The sequence below is a fragment of the Carassius auratus genome, unplaced genomic scaffold (genome assembly GCF_003368295.1).
Source record: "Carassius auratus strain Wakin unplaced genomic scaffold, ASM336829v1 scaf_tig00038819, whole genome shotgun sequence".
In the NCBI taxonomy this organism is placed as follows: domain Eukaryota; kingdom Metazoa; phylum Chordata; class Actinopteri; order Cypriniformes; family Cyprinidae; genus Carassius; species Carassius auratus.
The window spans coordinates 58,386-75,319 of NW_020526470.1; the positions used below are offsets into that span (position 1 = coordinate 58,386).

A 16,934-nucleotide genomic window follows, 5' to 3' on the forward strand; every position below is an offset into this window, starting at 1 on the left:
TTTAATTCTTTCGTTCCTTCCACATAAACCAGGGAAAACTTCATACAATCTTCAAAGAAGTCTTTTTGTTTTATAAAATACGCATTACAAATAAAATAGTGTTTGGTACATAAAATTGCTTTCAAAACATGGGACGAGTTTAGGTTTTACAGCTGATTGTACCATACAGTGTTAATTCAGCAGAGTCAACATCACTCATAATACAGTTCATAGAAATAGACAGCAACTGCAGATATGAAGAAAATGAACAGTAGAAATATTTCTTTTTTTGCTAGGCTAAGTAGTGTTTGTGTGCGTGTAGTGCTCCAGGAGGTCTTTATGGAGTAGTGTAAAGGTAGAAACAGACAGCAGAAGACAGCCACATCATCTGAAACGCATCTGAAATAACAGACATAATATAGATATTAGTACATTTAAAGGAGTAGTTCTATTAGGAAGAAATTGTAGAAATCTTCAATAGTAGTCCAATTTATTGAGAACGGGCCACCAAATATGTAGGGGAGTTTGTTAATGGTAGCAAGTTTTGAAAAATGGAGCATTACATCACTTGCTCACCAATAGATCCTCTGTAGTGAATGGGTGCCGTCAGAATGAGAGTCCATCAGTTAATGTCTTGTGAAGCGAAAAATTGCATGTTCGTAAGAAACAAATCCACCTATAAGGCATATATAAGTCCATAATCCATAATGATGATTTATCAAGTAAAATCTGCTGTCCATCCGCTGTTGTCCACTCATGAAAAAATCCACCCACTTATTTAGAAGTGCTTGTGAATGGTACTTGATCTGTGCATATTTCTCTCCTGATTCAGGCAAGATTACTTTTCACTGGAGGAAAAAATATTATGGTTTATGCACACAGATTTTTGCCAGAAGCAACAGTTTGAAGGCAAAAATGTCTTGATAGGTTTGTTTTTCGCTTGTGGATTAATGTGATTGTTTATTCGTTGATTGGACTCTCATTCAGACGGCACCCATTCACTGCAAGAGGATCCATTGATGAGCAAGTGATGCAATGCTACATTTCTCCAGATCTGATGAAGAAACAAACTCATCTACATCTTTGATGGCCTGATACATTTTGATTGCGTATGCATTGACTGAATGCACGTAGGGTGCTTTAGAAGGACAGAAGGCTGTTGTAACCTGGGTGTGATCAGACAGCAGATGTTCAGAGGAGACCGCAGGACTTGGGCGGGCGGAAGGGGTTGTCACTGGACGGCACACCCACCAGCAGCGGGTCTTTATGGGCGTTCTGCAGGCAGAAGTTCTTCAGGTCTGTGGCAGCTTGAGAAACCTACAGAAGTTACAATTAAGACAACATGTTAAACTATATTTATTCTATTTTTTTATAGAGGGGTTCAAAACAAGAATTCTGAACCTTGCCTTATCTAATGATCAGGATTCTGTTCTGGAAATGTATTTAGCGAATACATAATTTGCACATTTAAACATAACATTTCAAAAGCCTTTTGTTAAACTTTTTTTAAACAAATGTAAATATGTTTTTATCATACAACAGTGGCATGATGAATTTATAGGATGTAAAAAGTAACAGTAACTGAAAAGCTAGGTTAACACTACTTTGACAAAATAACATTGGGAAAAATTGCACTAATAGTGAAATTTACTGCACAGTATTATTATTTAAAAAAAAAAATAGGCATTTTCATATGGGGGTCTTTAGGCTGGGTCACCATAATTAATGCACACAAAAAAAAAAACAAAAAAAAAAGTTTATATTTACAATTGTATTCTTCAAAGTAACATAATACACACTGAAGTACAATAGTATTGCAATCTGACACCATCACTCATAGAGCGTCCGTTTACATAGATTTACATTATTAATGAGCAAGAGAAACAACTTCTTAAAGGTTGTCTAAATTTTACGCCTAAATACTCTTCTGGTAGTTTAAAAACCTCGTCTAAAACAACTTAAAAGCATCTCCGACGTCAAAAATGTTATTTACGTTACCTTTACATTTACCTTAACTCGTTTAAATGGTTTTGTCGGTTAGCGTTAGCACTAGCAGTGAATCAAACAGGTTAAACTCATCCAAAAACTCTCAAAATCCAAAACTCTTTCACATTTATTGTTGAAGCTGGCATACGTACGTTAATTCGTCGTATTTTGGCCTCTAGTCTGAGCTGTTTGACGGCTCTCTGCGCCACAGCCACACTGCTGCTGCTCGCGTTATTGTTGGACATGATGACTGACGGACTCCGAAGAGAGTTTGCGGAAGTTTCACACTCGCGCGCGCGCGCGCGCACACACAGACACACACACGCGCGCGCGCACACGCAGAGTCTGGACAGCTTTCCTCGTGGGGACATAGGCGTAATAGTTTTTATACTATAAAAACTGTATTTTCTATCGCCCTACAGTAGGGTTCCCACCTTCAGCAAGACAAAATAAGGGACACTCATTCACGAGTCGTAAGGTCACGAGGTCAACAAAAGGAAACACATAAACATTGAGGGAATCAACAATAAACCATGAGAAAACATGCTCAAATATGCAAACTTGCAACAGAACACATTAATATCGATATTTTAAATTTGATTATTTATAATTATTATTAATTATTATTTGTCTTTTTGACTGCTCTGCAGTTGTGACCTGAATGGGATGAATTATTGAATAATTTACCTATCGTATTCATTTGCTCAAATTAGGACTACATTATTAGGTAATTTATTTCCTAATTGTTTCTAAATAAAAAATAATTGCAATATAAAATTATAATATTTTATATTAAAATAAAATAGATTATATTATTATAATACAATAATTATAATTATAATAAAATACATATAAAATAATTATCTAAAGTAATTTCAAATTTGTAAATGATTATTTATTATGTATAAATGTAACTTATATAATGATAAATTAATAAATGCGGTCTATCATTAATTATAATCTATCAATTAATCTCTTTAAAAATATAACAATTGTGTATATCAAGCTCTGATAATATATGGAATATCATATTAACAGACTATCCAAATTTTATCAAAACTTTAGGCCTATCCCTTTCGTAGCATGGATGTGCCTGTCACTTTAAAGGTATGGTTCATCCAAAAAAATAAAAATTCTGTCATAATTCACCCAGGTTTTTCTAAACCTGCATAAAGTTTTTGCTACTGTTGAACACAGAAGAAGATACTTTGAAGAATGTGGGCAACTAAACAGCTGCCGGTCCTCGGTTATTTCCATAGCAGAGAAAACAAAATCATTAGGGCCTTACGCACTGCTTTAGTTCCAGAACTGAATGTACAGTACTGGGACGATTTTGACCGAACCATTTCCCAGAACCATTTAAAGGGTTGCATTCGCACCAGTCTCGCGTCTTTCATTGGCCAATGCCCGCCCATTGAATGATATGTCCAACAACCAATAACAGTTTGTTTCGTTCATTATCATGCTTTAAATATTTCGACATACTTTTGAAAATCCAACATTTAGTTGATCCTACGTGCCCGTCATCACAGTTGTAAACAACGGCATGGTATCTTTGTTTTCAGGCGGAACATTAAAGAACAAGTCACACACGTCTCGCAGAAATCCTGTAGATTTCAACCAGTCAAATAACGAATTCAACATTCCTGAAGTGGTTCACAATAATAGATGTGAAATTTCAACGTATACATAAAGTGACTGAAAGAATGGAAAGGACATTTAAGAATCTCCAACTAAACTGGTAATGCTACATTTGCTACAAGTCCCTGCACTTCAGCGGCCGGATATTTATCACCATTCTCAATATTTGCCAAAAAAGTTGATACAATGTTTACAGTATGTTTAAATGGTGTTTTAAATCATGGCGGGTGATGGCGTTTTCAATGCATCTGGCCAATCAATGTCTACGGTCAGTTCTAGTTTTGCTGGTTAGACACTGCTCCGGAGCTAATTTGGCTCTCCGAAAAGGCAGTCTAAAAGGTAGGGGGGGCAATAAACATAAAATTTCTAGAGCAATTTTTGAAAGGGAGTCGGGACACAAATAATCCAGCTAAAATTGTACTTGTGAGGGCTTGTATATACAGATGAATACTACTATTAGTGCAGCAGGGAGGCCATTGCCAAATTAGACAACGTCAAGCTGTTGTGGTCACACCGTTACAGCGCTCGTGTCCGTTGTAGACATTACTATTCAATTCAATTCAATTCAATTTTTGTTCAATTCAAGTTTATTTGTATAGCGCTTTTTAAAATAAAAATCGTTTCAAAGCGACTTTACAGAAAATTCCGTTTGTGCACATATGACAGGATTTTTTGAAAAATTAATACAAGACGCAGTCAGCCAGACGATTAATATTATTCATATTATTAATAATTAATAATTTTTATATGATGCAGTCACACTTGTAGCAATATTTGTCAGTTCTGTTTTTTTTAAGGACTAGCATGATCATCTGGGGTCCTCTGAGGGGTCAGTATCATCTCTTCTCAGGTGTTCTGGATCTGTTCGGGAGAATAAGAATGCACATTTGATCAGATACAACTATACTCACAATTTAAGAGATACATTATTCGAATGCTTGGCGAAAGAGATGTTTTTTTAGTCTAGATTTAAACAGAGAGAGTGTGTCTGAACCCCGAACATTATCAGGAAGGCTATTCCAAAGTTTGGGAGCCAAATGTGAGAAAGCTCTACCTCGTTTAGTGGACTTTGCTATCCTAGGAACTACCAAAAGTCCAGCGTTTTGTGACCTTAGGGTGCGTGATGGGTTGTAGCGTGGTAGAAGGCTAGTTAGGTACGCTGGAGCTAAACCATTTAGGGCCTTATAGCTAAGTAATGATAATTTGTAACTGATACGGAACTTAATAGGTAGCCAGTGCAGAGACTGTAAAATTGGGGTAATATGATCATATTTTCTTGACCTGATAAGGACTTTAGCTGCTGCATTTTTGACTACCTGTAGCTTGTTTATTGACGAAGCAGGACAACCACCTAGAAGTGCATTACAATAGTCCAGTCTAGAGGTCATGAATGCATGAACTAGCTTTTCTGCATCAGAAACAGATAACATGTTTCGTAGCTTGGCAATGTTTCTAAGATGGAAGAATGCAGTTTTTGTAACATTGGAAATATGATTTTCAAAAGACAAATTGCTGTCTAATATAACACCCAGATTTCTGACTGTAGAGGAAGTAACAGTACATCCGTCTAGTTGCAGATTGTAATCTACAAGATTCTGTGTACTGTTTTTTGGTCCAATAATTAATATATCTGTCTTATTTGAATTTAATTGTAGAAAATGATTTGTCATCCAATCTTTTACATTTTTAACACACTCTGTTAGCTTAGATAATTGGGAAGTTTCATCTGGTCTCGTTGAGATATATAGCTGAGTATCATCAGCATAACAGTGGAAACTAAACCCGTATTTTCTAATAATATTACCAAGGGGCAACATGTATATTGAAAATAGAAGGGGACCTAGGACGGATCCTTGTGGCACTCCATATTTTACTGACGATAAATGAGATGACTCCCCATTTAAATAAACAAATTGGTAGCTATCGGACGGATAGGATCTAAACCATCCTAGAGCCTGCCCTTGAATACCTGTATAGTTTTGTAATCAATCTATTAGTATGTCATGATCCATGGTGTTGAACACAGCACTAAGATCAAGTAAGACTAGAAATGAGATGCAGCCTTGGTCTGACGCAAGGAGCAGGTCATTTGTAATTTTAACAAGTGCAGTTTCTGTGCTATGGTGGGGCTATGGTGAAATTCTTCATACAGATCATTTTTGTGCAGGAAGGTGCTCAATTGAGCAGACACAACTTTTTCTAAAATGTTTTACATACATGGAAGATTTGAAATAGGCCTATAATTTGCCAGTTCTAGTTTTGGTTTCTTAATAAGAGGCTTGATAACTATCCGTCTCAATGTTGTCAAGTCCACGGTTTTACCATGGAGTTGGGCTCCTTTTGCTACTGTTGCCACAGGCTGTTTTTTAAGTGAATAAAATATCCTTGACAGCCTTACTTCCTGGAGCTCCTCAACTATTGACGTCTCTCTCAGGACTTGTGTGTGTGTAGGTGATGTAAAAGAGCAAAGCAGGCATTTGGACCAGAGCACTGTGAAGCAAGGAAGGGGGAGACTAAAAATCTTTCTAAACATAAAACGCAGTTTTGCCCCATTTGTGTTGTTTTACTACTTACACAATAATTTAAAGTATGAAACATTGTTATTTGCAATACACAGCATGGTTTTTAATCATAATTTTAGGGGGGATTTATGCATATGGGGAGCAGAAACTGTTTGGTTACCAGCATTCTTCAAAGTATCTTCTTTTATGTTCAACAGAAAAAAAAAATATATATTACAGGTTTGGAACAATTTGTGGAAATGTGTAAACGATGACAGAATATGAATTTTTGAGTGAACTATCCCTTTAAGTCAGTCCACTGTGAGTAACTTACAGACACACGTCTCTTCAAAGTGCGCGTTCATCATTAGTTACTGCAAAGGTAACTAATGATAACTTTCCTATTCAGCCCTTCATCTGGGGATCCATGTGTTGAAAGAGCAGATGTGAGCTTCAGATGTTTTAAACCCTGCAGGTTTAGCACATGCTGTGCTCGTGTGAGGGCTTTAACACGTGCAGTGTCACAAACTAGACAGTAACCCTGTTAACAATCTGTAAAACCATGTAACATTACTTTCACAAGTATACAAGTGAGAAACAAGTCATAAAAACAGGAAGAGTGTTATTATTAGCCTATATATCTTTCATAATCTCGTGAAAATTGAATCATGTTCCAGGAACATCAAATATGACATTGTGACATACAAGAGCGGTCACTGGGGTGGTACTTTTTTAAAAGTCACTGAAATGTACCATTTTGGTGCTAATATCTACCTTTGAGTTACTAATATGCCCCCGTTATTGGTAAATATGGTGCAAATGTGTAGCTTTTGAAAAGGTAGCACCCCAGTGACAGCTTTTGTACTTTTTTCCCTCTGAGAGTGTAAGGTATTGTAGTGTACACATGGCTCTTTTATCATTTCCATCTGATGAAGTTTACTCATGTTCATGTTCCAAAAACAGTGTGGGGAATTATGCATGGTAAGCTATACTAATAATGACATTTAAGTGTCAACCTTAAGTGTCTTAAGTGTTGATTTTTCGAAATTGAGATTTATAAATAATCTGAAAGTTGAATAAATATGCTTTCCATTGTATGGTTTATTAGGATCAGACAATATTTGGCTGAGATACAACTATTTGAAAATCTGGAATCTGAAGGTGCAAAAAAAAAATCGCCTTCGAAGTTGTTCAAATGAAGTTCTTAGCAATGCATATTACTAATCAAAAATTAAGTTTTGACATATTTACAGTAGCAAAGTTCATGGAACATGATCTTTACTTGATGTCCTCATGATTTTCGCGATAAAAGAAAAATTTATAATTTTGACCCATACCCAGTGATTTACTTTTGTTCTCCAGGTTCACATTTGGCGCCTTCAGAGCTACATTATTTCCTGTAGTTACGACTCCACCTAAGACAAGTGTGGTCAACAGTTTTTTTTAGAAAGAGGACATTTTATTCTGGTATCTTGTCTCACGAGTCGTTGTCTTCACTTCTACAGGCTGTTTTTATGTTCGTCATTAGAAGGCAACGGTATCATGGTAATATATTTCATTTTAACTCAAGTTAGGTTGAAACTACTGAGATGATCGATTGCTTACTGCACTGCACTGTATTTTGGCACACGACGTATAGTTGTAACTAATGAACAGTCTGGTCATTTATGGTCAGTTTAAGTCAAGCAATGATAAAAACAAGGCTGCAAACATGCTTTTATTACATGCTTCTGTAAAAGGTTATGGAAAAATAACTACGGGATACATTTAATTTACTTGTCATAGTATTCAGTGTGTGAAGACAGATAAATCAGATATTTGATTTATTGAGGTTTTTGATGGATAAATCTCATGTCTTAAAGGTGTGTCCAGCTATACTGCTTCAATCCTTCATCTGGATCTCTCTGATGGCAAAAGGTATATTATGTGGTAACATAATGAACACCAGTCTTTACCGAAGGCTGTTTTCCGATAAGCAGAAAACAAAGTTTCTTTACTGGCAGCACATTTGCATACAACAACTTCTCTTAAAGCAGCATCCTGTGTCACTTCAGTTGAGGTCAAACGGTCACAGATTACAGCTTTCAGTACTTGCAGTGTGCACTTTGTTTTTAAGAGTTTTAAGGTTCTTCATCGAACCTAATTAAGTACCTTGATTTTTAGTGCGTCTCCAAGCAGGCTTGCATGCATGCATTTATATGTGTATTGCAGGTGTTCAGTATGACGTGACTCATATCATCAGCAAAATGTGTGTGGTCCGGCAGTCGATGGTGCTCATACCCTGCAAACACACTTCTCCAAACGAGCAAGTGAGCTCAGCCGAATGGCTCTTTGAGGGATCGTCGGGGCAGAGGGTCAGGGTTTCTCAGGACCCTGCGTTTGTAGGCCGTGTGGAGTTTGTGCAGCCTGCCGCTGGAAACTGCTCGCTACTGCTGAGGAACGCGAGGGAGAGTGACGCTGGCATCTTCCGGTTTGTGCTCAACACTACTTCCGGACAAACTTGGACAAACAATCAGGGAATCCAGCTAGAAGTAACAGGTGAGTGGAGAGCCAGATAGATGATAGGTGTGAATAAAGACCTTTAAGATTTCAGTGTAAGAACTGGAATTTAACCAATTATACAGAATCAACCACTAATCATTGGGTTGCTTAAAGCTAAATTATGTGACTTTTTTCAGAATTAACAATGTTTAAATCTTTATATTTCTTTATCTTTATATTTACTTTGATTCCTTGGGCAGATGTCCATATCCAAAGTAATTTACATTGCATGGCATATCATGCACTATAGCAGCAGTTCTCAAACATTTTCACAGGGGAGAACAATTTCCAAGGACCCCTAATAATTATTTAAGCAGTTAAGCATATGTTTACTAAAATTTATACACTTTTGCACTTCTGTTTTCCTGGAATTTAGAAGTTTTCTGGATTATAATAAATTTACCTGGATTACCTTTTTTTTCTATTTAGAATTCTAATGGTTAAATTTAATTGTAATCAAAAATTAAAGCTGCAGTTGGTAACTTTTGTAAAAAATGTATTTTCATATTTACATATTTGTGAAACCTGTCATAATGTCCTGACAGTAGAATATGAGACAGATAATCTGTGAAAAAAATCAAGCTCCTCTGGCTCCTCCCAGTGTCCTATTGTCATTTGCAGAAATACACCGCTCCCGGTAAGAAACAACCAATCAGATCTGCGGTGAATCACTAGGGTGCACCTATAATAAGTGTTTATATTCTGACTATTTTAGATTGCTTCGGGGGTACCGCGGCGGAGTAACCCAGTACCTTTGTGATTCTTCATAGACATAAACAGAGAGAAGTAGTTCCGGCTACGATGTTCTTCCACAAGACGCAAGCAGTTCTGTTTATTAACCGCTAGAACGTCAAAAGTTACCAACTGCAGCTTTAAATCTGATAATTTGAAATCATACAATATATAGTTTAAAAAAAAAAAAAAAAAAAGAAATATATTTTTTTTTTTCTCAAATGTAGTTTTTCCCTCAAATTCCAAGTTTTACATTTAAATTTTGCTGAATTTAATTTTATTGGTTTAATTACATTTAAATAACCTGAAGGCATGTTTAATGAATTATACTCAATATTTTATTACATTTTACAATAATATATGGCCATATGAAAACTTTCTTCTTTTTCTATTTTTTTTAAAGGAATGAATAATCACCCTATTTTTGCAGTGAACACCAAACTACTGGCCTACTTCCTCTTAAAGAAGTCCGGGTGGAGGACTAGGAGGAAATTCAATTCATAGCCCATAGATTTTTAAAAATCAAAATCAAAATAAAAGTCATGAATCAAAATATTAAGTCCAACACACTCCCCGTCTGGGGTTCATTAACACCCCACTTTAATCTTTGGCTTACTGAAATGTTTTAGGGTTGAGTAAAGCAAAACCATTTCCGATATTGGACGTAAGAAGGTTTTCTGCACACCTTCTCTAATGAGCTTCAATTCAGCTTTCCTTACAAGGCCATCTTCACTAATGTGTTAGCAACAATGGCCATAGGCTACTGATTTTGCTTAGCTTGGCAATCTTTCATCAATACAATGTCTCCTTCCTTGAGACAAGGCTTCTTGTCTTGCCACTTCTGCATATTCTGAAGAGTGGAAAGATACTCACGATGCCATCTTGTCCAAAATATTTATTTTCCAAGTCATCTCCTGTGGGATTCTTACTACAAAGATGCCATCCACTACATCCTAGTTCTTTAGCAGAATGTGAGAATGACTGTGAGATGTGGCTTGATTGATTTGGTATTGCGGTTAGACATCAATGCAGAATGCAGAATGCACCAATGCAGAATCAACAAGGTCATAGCTTTCCTGAGACAATGAATGAAAGAGTGGAGAGTTCAAAAAGGAAGTCTGGCCCTGTAAGCCATGTTGTGCTATTAAGAAGATCAGCTGCTACAAATCTAGACCCATGATCTGCAAGATTGCCATCCGATGGAACATACTTCCACTGATTAGGAGTCGATGACTGAAGAATGCTTTGGATTCTGTTATTCACATATACATAAAAACGTCTTGTTTGGTTGTGAATACATCCAAGACAATCTTACTGTCAGTGAAGAAATGAATGCTGTTGAACTGCAAGCCAATTTCTTCTGTCTCAACTGTGAGAACTGCAGCACACAGTTCCAGTCTTGGAACAGTGAGATCTGACTGTTGTGCCAACTTTGTCTTTCCAACACAAAGACAAGATCTGTTTGACCCTTTTGAGATGTGTATCTCAGATAAGCTACAGCTGCTACAGCTTTCACAGATGCATCTGCAAATATATCCCTTGACTGGAGCTCTGATGTAGGGAAAGATGAATGAGTACGCTGTATGGAGTTCCTCCATCGTATCCATTCTGGCTTCATGTCATCTGGTAATGGGGAATCCCAGTTTTCAGCCTGTGCAGAGAGTTCCTTAAGCAACAACATGCCATTGATGGTAATAGGAGCAATGAAACCAAAGGGATCATATAGGCTGTTTACTGTTGACAGTAAACCTTGCCAGGTAAATGACTTCTTGCCATCAACAGCCTGGAAGGTAAAGGTATCTGATGCTATGTGCCAGGACACTCCTAGGCTATGCTACACTGGAGTATCTTCCACGAAGAGGTCAACATTTTTGATGTCCACAACACGTAATTCTGGGTGAAATGCCTCAATCACTGCAAGTTGATTAGAAATTATCTTATGTAGCCTAAGATTCTCTACTGCAAGCAGTTTGTTTGAGGACTTGAATTGCTGCTGCTTCAGAAGGAAAGGACTTCAAAGCATCTTCAACAAAGAAGTCACATTCAACAAACTCTGGTAATAGTGGGGGAAGGACTATTGCCGGACACATGAACACTGTGATGGGTGGGGCGTTGCCGAGAGCCGTTGGAATGGGTCGAGGCCGGCGGAGTAACTGGAAAAATAGCGACACCTGTGCCACTCACCGATCTCGAGTCCCGCGGAGGAGCTCTGGAAGGATAAAAGAGGAGTAATGACAATGAAGGATGAGAGAGGAACAGGCCTGGACTTCATTTTGTGTGTTGGTTTTGTTTGTGTGCAGAAGTCGTCCATGAGGGGCTGTCGCACTGTTTTGTGTTTATTTTATTAACAAAGTTTCATTTGCACATTCTCCGGTTATCGCCTCCTTCTTCCTGTGACTATGAAAGTTTTTACATTGGTACAAACATGCATTCTGTATTCCACTATTTCTTTACCTGGGTCATTGTTTTGGTACCACAAAAAGCGCAGGTAATCTCTGTGATCTTTTCTGACTAAAAAGCAGTGGAACATATGTTGAATGTCGGCAGTTATAGCCACAATCCCAGGAGGCTGTTTTTGAGATCTGGCCCCTTAAGTAGGACATAATTCATAGAGACTCCATCATAAGGTGCACTAGAGTCAAAGACTACACAGATCTTGTTCTTGTTCTTAGATCTTGTTTGGTTTCTTCAGATGATAAACCCCAAACAAAGGCAGATACCAACACTCCTTCTGGTCCTTCTTAAGAGGGGGAGCAATTTTTGCATGTTCATTAGCAAACATGTTCTCTATAAACTCAAAAATATGTGCTTTCATCTGAGGACATTTGTCCAAGGTGCCATGAAGTGAAGGAAGACGGTTGTAAGCATATGCCCTATTATTTTGGAGCCTTCTTTAAGGAACTTGAAATGGTAAAGGAGCCACCCAGTCAGTACATTCATCTTGATAGGACTCTTTGTCAATTAAGTGAAGAAACCTTTCATTATCCACTGATCAAGCTTATGGTCAAGCTTATGATCTCTAGATGTACGAATGAAAAGGAATTGCCCTAACTAGTGCATTTGTGCCATTCAATGTGAGATGGTCTTGAAACTGAATTTTAGTGCCATAGTACTCTTTTACATGAAGCTGACTCACAAGGGTGGAAGAAGCTGGGGACGTCCACTTTCAAGTATGAAAAAGTCTTAAAAACATCTACATGAGTAGGTTGATTAGCACCTCCAAGACAAACATCTCCAATGACAACCCACCCAAGATCTAACTTTTGAGCAAATGGAGTGTTGTGCGGTCCATTAATCTGTTGGTGGACCTTGTGGACCCTAATGAGGTCTCTATCAAGGGCTGGTATTTCATGTGCAATATCCCTGAGACGACTGAAATGGCATGCTATGTCGGGGTGGGAATTTCAGAACGAATGTTAGGAATCTGGTAGCACTTTAACAGTATAGGAAGATGAAGGCTTACATTGCTCTCCTTCCTGATGTCTCTTTCAGTCCAGCACATGTCTTCAGTGAGTATGGAAAAGAAGATCCTTTGATTTGAAACTTATCAAAGAATTCTGTTCTTGCTAGTGATCAGTTGCTCTGCTCATCCAAAATGGCATACCTTCTTTTGGATTCCTTCTTGTTACTCACAGGATACACAAACAAATCTTAGAACATGCTCTAGAACTCATTCCAGCTCCACAAACTTCAGTACATTTTGATGTTACCTCCTGAGTAGTTGGGTCAATTTCCTCCCCGCCATCCTCTGAGACAGGAAAGACATTTTTCTTCCAGGTTGCTGGACCAGGGTGTAGAGCTGAAATGTGATGGCCACTGCCACATTAAATAAACTGAATTACAGCTTTACAGTTTTTTTTGCCATTTGAACTATTGAGGAGCAGCACCTAAAGCACACTGAATGTTCCTTAAGAAACTGTTTACGATCTTCAAGGTTTTTCTCTCTGAAGCCTCTGCATTTTTACAGAGGATGATACATATCATGGATGAGACAGTATCGACAAGGATCAACAGAAGTTATCCTGGCAGTTGCATCTCTTCTCTCAGATGTATCCACTTGAGTTTTATGAACAGTTATAGAAGCTTACCTGTATCTATCTTGTCTGTCTCTCTTTTGTTGAGGTACTGCAGAAAAAATAGATCTGTTCTTGCTTTAGGTTCTGAACTAGTTAAATTAGCAAACACAGAGAATGGTGGAAATGCCACAGAATGCACTTTCTTGTACTTGGAGCCATAAGATATCCATTTCTCTTGGATATTGTAAGAAAAATTCCCAATGATAGGACTCACTCCATGAGTGGTGTCAATATAGGACAACCCAAGGAAGATAGCTCGGCAAGCAAGTCTCCAAGATCACGCAACCTATATGACTCTTTATCTGTAATTCTAGGAAACTTTCCAATTTGAAGAAGAGAGCTCTATTAATTGCTTCTGCAGAGCCACACATTTCTTCTAATCTCTCTCAAGCCATTTGTAGATCTGCATGTGGCTACCTAATATTAACTGGTTTTATTCTTTGTACCTTCTCTGACGAATCTCTTCCGAGATGTGTAAAAGTACACAGCAAAATCCCCAGTGTTAATTTAACACTCTGAGTGTAGAGTCTGTGGACTCATATAAACACTGAAGCAGTGTTAAAAGTAAAACACTGAAGCAGAGTTGAAGTTAATGAGATAATTACGAAATTAATTGAGTCATGATTGAGCATTATTGACGACACCTGATGTTAACAAGCAGAATCACCAACCGAGAAAATCACAATTTGTGTGTCACCATTGTAGTGGTCAGTGTTTGCTTTAGTTGGGATCTTGGCTTGTGGCTTTTTACTTTAAATATTTGTTTTGCAAGTCAAGAGCAAAAGTCATACTGAAATTAGTTTTTGTGTAACAAAATGGAGCAAGCATTCTTACACAGTGCACACAATGTTTCTGCACTTACTCCAGATTTCTCTCAACATGGGGAAAGAAAATAGGAAATCAAACTAACTGGTGTTACTTATCTTAAAAAGTAACTCCAGTAAGATAATTTCTTGTAAACAACAAGTGTGTTACTTGACTAGTGACTTGAGTAATTAAAGTAATCTGATTACATAACTTATTCTACCTTTAATGTGTTACATATTAAGCATAGATTTCTTCTTTCTGCTCCAGATGCGAACCTGGAGGTAAAGACGGAGTCTGATGCTGTGATGGAGGGAGACTTGATTATGTTTGTCTGTGGTTCATGCATCCCCTCCATGACTGTACCAACCTACATTTGGAGGAAAGATGGGCAACTGCACAGTCAACACCATGGGGAAAACATACTTGTTTTGGAGTCCGTCGAGCTGAAGGATGGAGGCAGATATTCCTGCACCATAAGCGGTCATGAGGGACTGAACTCTGCATCTCATGAAATCACTGTTAGACCTGGATGTAAGTTAGTTGAGAGGTTTATTTTAAAACATCTCATGTATATTCACAAGGAAATGGCAAATCAACAATCTTCAGTTTGTTTCACTGTTTCTGATAATAATGCTTTACAAAGCAACAGAAATAAACGTGGTTGGAGTTGAGTACAACTCATGTTTTACTGCTTGTCATTGCTTACTTCTTTGTCTGTTTAGATCCTCCAAAGAGTGTCTCGGTGTCCATCAGTCCGTCTGAAATAGTTGAGGGAGATTCAGTGACTCTGATCTGCAGCAGTGACTCAAACCCTCCTGCTCTGAACTTCAGCTGGTTTAAAGGAGAAGTTATTGTAGGATCTGGAAGAATCTATAACATCTCAAAGATCAGCTCTGATCACAGTGGAGAATACAAGTGCAGATCCCGAAATAAATACGGAGAGACAGACTCTGATAATGTGATGATGAATGTGAAGTGTGAGTGAACGCTGGTAAAAGAACTGAGAACAGATCCTCTAGTTTGAGTGTGTTTTATTATTGTTCACTGATGAGACATTTCATTCTTTCTGTTTCAGATGCTCCAAGAGATGTTGTGGTGTCCATCAGTCCGTCTGAAATAGTGGAGGGAGATTCAGTGACTCTGGTCTGCAGCAGTGACTCGAACCCTCCTGCTCTGAACTTCAGCTGGTTTACAGGAGGAATGTTTGTAGGATCTGGAAGAATCTATAACATCTCAAACATCAGATCTGATCACAGTGGAGAATACAAGTGCAGATCCGGAAATAAATACGGAGAGAAAGACTCTGATAATGTGATGCTGAATGTGAAGTGTGAGTGAACGCTGGTGCAAGAACTGAGAACAGATCCTCTTGTTTGAGTGTGTTTTATTATTGTTCACTGATGAGACATTTCATTCTTTCTGTTTCAGATGCTCCAAGAGATGTTGTGGTGACCCTTAATTCATCTGCTGAAATAGTGGAGGGAGATTCAGTGACTCTGATCTGCAGCAGTGACTCAAACCCTCCTGCTCTGAACTTCAGCTGGTTTAAGGAGAATCAAAGCTCAGCTGTTGGATCTGGACAGAGTTTCATCATCTCCAGCTTTAACTCCAGTCACAGCGGACGTTACTATTGTGAGACTCAGAATCAACATGGATCTCAGAGATCAGCGTCTGTTTCTGTTAAAGGTGAGAATCATCTCTGTTGATCTCAATGAGCTCACTGTCTGTATGTAAAGAGTAACAGTTCTTCTTCCTCTCGTCTGCATGACTGAAGAAAGCAGCTCATCTCTGATCATGTTCACAATGGGAATCTCTGCAGCTGTTGTCTTGACGTCTGCGATTCTGATGGTCTTCATCAGGGATTTGATCAGAAGGTGAAGGAGACTCTGTGTCTGTACTGTCAGAAAGATTCAGAGTCAGTTTGTGTTCATGTTCATTTCTTCTTCTCTCTCAGGAAACGAGCGACTCCATCAGAAGAGGAAAATCCCGGAGGATCAGGACACAATAAGACTGTGAGTAAATCTCCTCATGTATCTTCTCATCTGTGTCTGTCAGTTCTGGAGGGAGAATGAATTCTCTCATCATTGTGTGTCCTCAGCTGGAGTCTCCTGAGGACACCTACATGAGCCTTGAGCCCAAGTCCAGATGTTCTGAATACGACACACTGGATGTGAGTTCCTCTGTTTATCATGTGGATATTTAACATCAGATCTAGTTAGTTATTAATATGTTCACTTCTTCTCTAGAATATGAAGAGATCCTGTGAGAACACAGACCACCCTGAAGATTCTATATATGATAATTTTTGACAATTTTAATTTGGCATTCATTTTTAAAGCTGTGCTGTGAAAATGCAAAATTTTCTTTTACTTTTAAATATCTCTTTACATTGACATACCTTGAATATTAAGTATTTTCAACTTGACAAGTTTAGTTAATTGTTACATTTCTGAAAGTAAAGTGGACTTACTTTAAGTTTTCAAAACCAAAGTGTTCATGTTCATTCCACATAATTTGGCATATTTTCTTATTCTTCCAAATAAATAGTTTTTTCATTTCAACTGTTGTTTTATTTCAAATGTTTTAGTCATGTTCTGGTTGATGCAAGTTGAAATATTTTAGTTTGTAAGTAAAACAACTTCAAATACATCTACTGTACTGATGCTACTGG

At 37.8% G+C, this 16,934-nt stretch overlaps 2 protein-coding genes across 2 annotated transcripts; one reads left to right on the forward strand and one right to left on the reverse strand.

Annotated features, from left to right (window-relative positions):
• Window positions 1-50: 50 nt before the first annotated feature.
• Window positions 51-2,269, reverse strand: LOC113083561 (guanine nucleotide-binding protein G(I)/G(S)/G(O) subunit gamma-5-like). Its single transcript, XM_026254606.1, has 3 exons — window positions 2,118-2,269; window positions 1,146-1,296; window positions 51-378 (listed from the first exon to the last, which is right to left on the reverse strand). The coding sequence occupies exons 1-2, from the start codon at window positions 2,208-2,210 to the stop codon at window positions 1,171-1,173; spliced, it is 219 nt and encodes a 72-aa protein (XP_026110391.1). The 5' UTR covers window positions 2,211-2,269; the 3' UTR covers window positions 51-378; window positions 1,146-1,170.
• A 5,285-nt stretch (window positions 2,270-7,554) lies between these two features.
• LOC113083556 (B-cell receptor CD22-like) lies at window positions 7,555-16,839 on the forward strand. The gene is made up of 10 exons (XM_026254600.1): window positions 7,555-7,652; window positions 7,970-8,024; window positions 8,319-8,645; window positions 14,531-14,794; window positions 14,986-15,240; window positions 15,692-15,949; window positions 16,038-16,137; window positions 16,218-16,275; window positions 16,362-16,433; window positions 16,510-16,839. Exons 1-10 carry the CDS (start codon window positions 7,650-7,652, stop codon window positions 16,570-16,572), a joined length of 1,455 nt encoding a protein of 484 aa, XP_026110385.1. The 5' UTR covers window positions 7,555-7,649; the 3' UTR covers window positions 16,573-16,839.
• The last annotated feature ends 95 nt before the right edge of the window (window positions 16,840-16,934 follow it).